Below are 6,597 nucleotides of genomic sequence, written 5' to 3' on the forward strand. Positions count from 1 at the left end.
ATTTAAATAAATTTAGATGCTTTATATAGCTTTGCATCCTGAAAATGACACATTTCTCCAAATAATTAAATATCATTTTATTTGTTGTAGAAGAGTACACTGAATAAATGTACCCTCATTAATTTAACCATTCTCTTATTGATATTCAGGTTAGTTCAATTTTTAACTAATATAAATTATCTTTTCCATGAACATCCTTTATATATATATATATCTGTGTGTGCCTCTTTGTGATTAAATCGTTAGTATAAAATCTCAGCAGTTGAACTATTGGAACAGAAAATATGATATTTTTAAGTGTCTTTACATATTATGAGAACCTGCCATTCACATGGATTGGGCTGACCTTTTGCTAGTTACCAATTGTAATTGATTCTTTGCTAAGAACCAAGTCTGGTTATTACATGTTATATTCGTGTGTTTATGTCGTGACTCCTTGCCTCTGTGAGACTGCTAAGTCCCTGAAAGCAAGGATGGTGAGTCCTAATTTTCTTTATTCCCTGGGCCCCACATGACACACATCCTTCAGAACAAGGACAGGGACAACTCACCTGAGGATGAGAACACAGGCTGCAACCAGAGAGTAGGCCAGAAGAGTGCCAATGGACATCATGTCCACGAGTGCCTTCAGGTCAAAAAGAAATGCCATCACAGCTATTGGGAAAATAAAAGAACAGTAAAGAAATGGCCTATGATGAAACTCTATACAGTTGATAATGTTCAAGTCAGGGACAAGGGCCTAACATTTTGTTTGTTTTAGTACCAATAAGAAGTCGAAAAATGTATAGAATATATATTTCTCACAATTAAGATGTTCTTCAGGTCATATAAATTGCTAATAAATTTTCAAAGCCCTCAGTTATCAGACAGAAAACTACTACTTTGATTACTAAAAACCCATTTTGATTACTTAAAAAATATTAACCTGACAGAAAGTCAAAATATTATATAACAGAATACACTCTTTTGATGTTTCAGAAGAAAAACATTGCTACGAAATATTGGCTAGCTCCTTTTATAAAATCACAAAAAATTCAAACAGAAGAGCTTCCATTATAAATGATATATAATCATTGTGATTTCCATCTCCATTTTGAGTTATATCATATACTAAATAAAATAATTTCAAATTAAATATGTTTCTTATATAGGCTAAATTCTACTGTGATTGAAACCACACACTCCAGTAAGACCGACTAGATTTGAGAGCTCAATCTATGGTCCTGCACCCAAATCCCAATAATGTTAAGAGGTAAAACATACTTTACATAGTGGAATAGTTACCTTGCACTTAGCAGTTCTTTTCTCCACTGAAACATCAAAATAGTGATAATATTAACTTGAATTTATTATACAGCTGTCCTTAACATAATAAGTAGATAACACCACATTCCATTTATATGGTGTTCTAGACTTCTCTGCAAGTTTTATATCTCTATGATCTCATTTTATCTTTAATTCAATAATCCTGTGAGACAGAAAAAATTATTTAGGCTTAGCCATATAAAATGGCCAGGATTTGACTGTTTTTGACCAAACTCCAGCAATTTTACATGGTTTGCCCTAAAAGGATTATTTTCTCCATTTTATATATGGGCTACTTAGCAAGGTTACAATGACTAGGTAGAAGCAGAGTTCTGAACTATATCCCTATGCACCTCCTATGATAACTACACTGTTCTTTTAAATACGCCTCATGCCTCACTTTGAAAACTCTCCACTGTTAGTATATTTATACATTAAATGACTAAAATTTCAATGTTCTATAAGAATCACAGATAGCCAGAATAAAGTAGACAAGACAGAAGAAAATTATCCATACAATCTGATCTCATTAAAAAACAAGCCAAGTAAGTATGAGAGTACAAAATAACAAAATGTAATATTTTAGAGCATTAAAAAAGTTTTTTGTTACAATTATCTTCATTTAATTATTGATTTTAGTGTCTTGTTATCCTGCTAAATTAAATTCTTCCTAACGGAAGAAGGATACATATTTTTAAAATTGCGAATATATAGTAGAGTATTACTGGGCAAGGTTTTGTTGGAAAAAATAAAAGTTTTTATGGTGTTAATAAAGTGTGTGATCCTTTGTCATAATTATAAATATCTTTAATGTCAAAATGCACTGTTTAATAATAAAATGGGCTTTGGATCATCTAGCACAAATTTCATTTTATAGGTCAGAAATCTAAGCACTGAGAAAAGAAGTGATTTGACTTTCCAATATATGTCTAATAAAGTGCAAATTTATTAGAAAATATGTACAAAGTGAAGCTGTTTAGACAAATGCTTTGACTCTGAAAAATTTTCATTTCATACATAACATTAGCATTCTCTAATCTAATTTCCCAACAATTTAGAGCATGAACAAAATTATCATTTTTGGTTTGAATTTCTACTACCAAGAGAGTTTATCATTTTATCTACAAAGCTTGCTAGAGTCTTTCTCTTGCTTCCTATAATAGGACCTTTAAGGTCATTCTCTTGATCTATAGAATATATGACAATTTCTGTATACAATAAAAATCTGGCCAAAGGTATTTTACATGGGTATGATGATATGCCAAAAGGTAACTTCTGGAGGTTTTTGTTTTTTTTTTTTTAATATGACTTAAATACCAAAACTGTTGAAAGGAAAAATAGATTTCCTAACAGGGTTTACGAGGATATAGGTGTTAGTAACTTAGCGAACCATGAAGGCCCAGGAAGTGGGGATATCTACCACACTAAGAGCAGGGACTACAACAGCCAAGTATAAATTATCTTTGACATGTCTTATATTAAACTAAGAATGGGTAAAATTTAGCTTTTCAAAAATCCTATGGTCCTTTAGCAATATTCAACTTAAATCCCAAACAAAAGAAAATATTGAATCATTATTTTTAATTCCTACATCAAAAATTAAGTAATCATTGTTTAATTAAAATTTGTGTGTCAACAATACAATTTTATGTGTTAGTTCATCAATCTGAAGAGCATTTAATACCTGACATATAGTGAAGAACCCTTATAACCATTTGCACATTTGTTAGAAGCCCAAGAGGTTAAAATAACAAAAAATCCCAAAGGAGTAGTTAAGAATGAATTTCAGTAAACCACTGCCACCGCAATTTTCAGATGTAATCCTAATGCCCATACCCTAATTCGTCAGTGATTTTGTTCTTAACTTACATGCACAGCAAGCAGACCCTCTTTATAAGTCCATGCATGCGCATTAAACGTTCAAGTTCAATGTTGAAGAAGCCTATGTTTGTAAAGCTTACCAGAAATGAACCCTGAAGTCAATGTGGCAGCAACTGGTGACTGCCTCTTACTCACTCTGGCAAGAAATCTAAACAGTAAACCATCCCGGGCCATGGCAAACATAATTCGGGGTAAAGGAAACATAGAGCCCAGAAGACTAGAACAGAAAAATTCATAATCCACGTGTGAGTTATTACAAGTATTATTCTAGACAGGTATATACAGGTACAGACTGGACACATTAAAGTGCAGAACTTATGCCAAAAAAAATTCAAAATTGAAAACATTCACAAAAAAGCTATTGACCTTCACATAAACCAAAACAGGAAACCATCTCATTTTTCAAATTTTTTCAGAATCTTTGATGAAAAAAACATCCCCCATTTTCTTAAAAAAAGTCACCCCTCTCTCACCTGCCACTGCACCCGATGATAAAGTAGCAATTATTGGTGTCTTCGTTTTGGAATTGATTTGAGCTAGACATTTGAAAAGCAACCCATCCTCCGCCATAGCATAGATTACACGAGGCATTGGGAAAATGCATCCAAGAAGACTGAATAAAAAGCAAACACATGCAGTGTGGCAAACACGTTCATGCAAAATTACATTCCAGAATTGAAATTAAGTAATTGCATAAAACTCAGCATCTGTGATTATAAAGTCTTGTTATTTTAAAAATATATTATGATTTAGCTTTTAAAAATATTGCCAATATTTACTACTGTGCTACTTATTATTGTTGCAGATATTTGCTCAGCACAATTATCAGACTAAAAATAATAATGCAAGTAATTTGTGCATGCCCATGATTATTACTGAATTAAAACTAAGTAATTAAGACAACAACAACAAAAAAACCCAATCATATCATTAAGATACTATTACTGGCAATAACTCAGAAAATTCCTAAACTGATATGTAATTAAAGAAGAAATTAAGTAATTTGATTTCATAGAACTGTCCTTTCATTTATTTAATAATTATGTATTTATATATATATTTTACCATTATTTTTCTTCCTGTAGTGTGATCTTTGATCAAATTAATAATAATTCCTAGCATTGTAAGATAATAAAAATAGAGAACGGTTAAAAGAAATCAACTCACTGTAAAATTAGTACATACATGTAGCCATGATTAAAAGTTTAAGAAAACTTTAAATGTTTTATATTAATGGTGTTTTTACTGGCTGTACCATTTTGCACATGACTTAGTTGTTAAAAAAACCTTTAAAAGAAAATAAGTAAAATATTTCATTTGAAAAACCCATCTTCTTCATCTTTTAATAAAGGTAGGTTGAGCTTGGCCTTGGCTGAATCTGTGTCCGTCTCTTCTAAAACTGTGATGGCAAGTTCAGATTACCAATATCACAGTTCAGATTTTTGAAACCAGTCAAAATAAAGCTCATTACTAGCAGATGGCTGAGAAACCAAAGGAAGTAATTTTTAATTGATTCGTATTAACTTGAATAGAAAATGAAAAAGATTTTGAGAAAAAAAGCTAGGTTAATGAATTATAGAAAGAGATTTCTTTTTCCAGTATCAGAATTTTAGAAAATTATTTTCATTCTAAAAAAATTAATAATCAGGCCAAGAATTTCTCTTTGTAAGAATGCTCTGCTGTATAGCATGGTATAAAACTGGAATGAAATATCTTATGATCATATGTTAATTTGAAATGTGAGTAGCTCAGGAAAACTGAGAAATGAATTTTAAAGTATTAAAATATGCAGCTACTGAAAATCTAAACACTTGAGATTAAATTACCCTTTCCTTTCACAAAGATGTTATTTGGATTTCCACCATGAATTTGAGAACAGAGATTTCTATTTCTAGACCAAGTTCACTCGATTAGTGCTAAGAGAAAAAAATCTGTGTTTCACAGGAAAAAGCACATTATATTTAATAATGCCACAGCATATAGCTTCCACACAAATAGATTTGATATATTACGTTAAAAGACAACAGAAAATGTCAAGTCTGTATGCATAAAAGCTCTCAATTGTCTGTAGCACTACAAGTGACACCAGAGCCAGCAGGAAAACATACTAGTATAAACATCTGAAAGTTTTATAATGCATAAATATATGAATATATGTGACATATATATATGTATGTATGTGGATGCATGTACCAATGCATCCACATGTATTTCTACTGGACCATCACTATCCTGAAAAACTGACTCTTAACTGATGAGGGAAAAAGACTTTATTGTTTAAGATTAAGACAACAATTCTGGGCAACCTATCCATAGAATACATAGTTGCATAATATGTTTCTCATATTAAAACATACAAAAGGAATTCTTTAGACACTGACTACCTTTTGCAGTGACGCAAACAGCCTGCACCCCAGAGGTAATGCAACGTACCTTGCTGACAAAGCACAGAGGGAGCCCGCGGCGACAACGTATTTGGCAGGACCCCATCCAACATATTCAAATGCTACAGGAAGGGGGCTTTTTTCATCCAGGAGGTAGTATGGCATCATAAGTGTTAAAGCTGCAGAGACCCCAAAATAGGCCATAAAGCAAACAAGTAAAGAAGTCACAATTCCAATAGGAATAGCTTTCTGAGGATTCCGGACTTCTTCACCTAAAGAAACATAAACAAATAAAACATTAATAGGAAAAGCATTAATTTGTCTCCTCCCCCATGATAATTATACTCTGCTTTTGTCCCTTCTGTTTTCTTAGCTTGATCCTTCTATCTACATGAAATCATCTCTCTTCTTGAGGGTACTTTAATATTACATAAAAGTCTAATTGCAGAAAGAAAAAAACTGACATACCAGCATCATTAAACGTTTAGCAATAAAAAAACAGTCTTCATCCATTTTGGAAACGATTCATCCACAGATATTAAATGACTGTCATGGCATTTCCGTAGGCCCTTAAATATGAAGCCTTCAGATAAACTTCTAGCCAATCCGTGTATTTATATTAAACTCTAGTTTCAATAGAAAACAGTATACTTTGGATCCTTCTAATAAGATTTGGAATTTGAAGCACCAAAAACATGATCACTTATAAGACCATGCAAAAATATGAACCCAGACGGAGCAGGCACTTGGAGAATGATTCTGGCATGATTATCTTGTTGATTACCAGGATGAAGAGAAATATATTTTGTCCTACTAAAGAAGAAATAATTGAGGAGCATGATCATCATTTATTACTCATTGCAACAGCACTTCCAGATAGAAGGTCAAGGATATTAACTATGACTAACATTTATAAAGTATTTGACAGCTTGCAAAGTATTTTTCATACATAATTCTCGCAAAGTGTGTGTGTGTGTGTGTGTGTGTGTGTGTGTGTGTGTGTGTGTGTGTGTATATATATATATAT

At 32.1% G+C, this 6,597-nt stretch overlaps 1 protein-coding gene across 1 annotated transcript in view; it reads right to left on the reverse strand.

Moving 5' to 3' along the window:
• SLC7A2 (solute carrier family 7 member 2) overlaps positions 1–6,597 on the reverse strand; it is a 56,739-nt gene that overhangs the window by 5,677 nt on the left and 44,465 nt on the right. The window contains 3 exon segments of the mRNA XM_011365265.2: positions 361–654; positions 3,267–3,403; positions 5,620–5,842. Of these exon segments, the coding sequence (XP_011363567.1) occupies positions 361–654; positions 3,267–3,403; positions 5,620–5,842 (654 nt within the window).

This window comes from Pteropus vampyrus, unplaced genomic scaffold, assembly GCF_000151845.1.
Source record: "Pteropus vampyrus isolate Shadow unplaced genomic scaffold, Pvam_2.0 Scaffold108, whole genome shotgun sequence".
Lineage (NCBI taxonomy): Eukaryota > Metazoa > Chordata > Mammalia > Chiroptera > Pteropodidae > Pteropus > Pteropus vampyrus.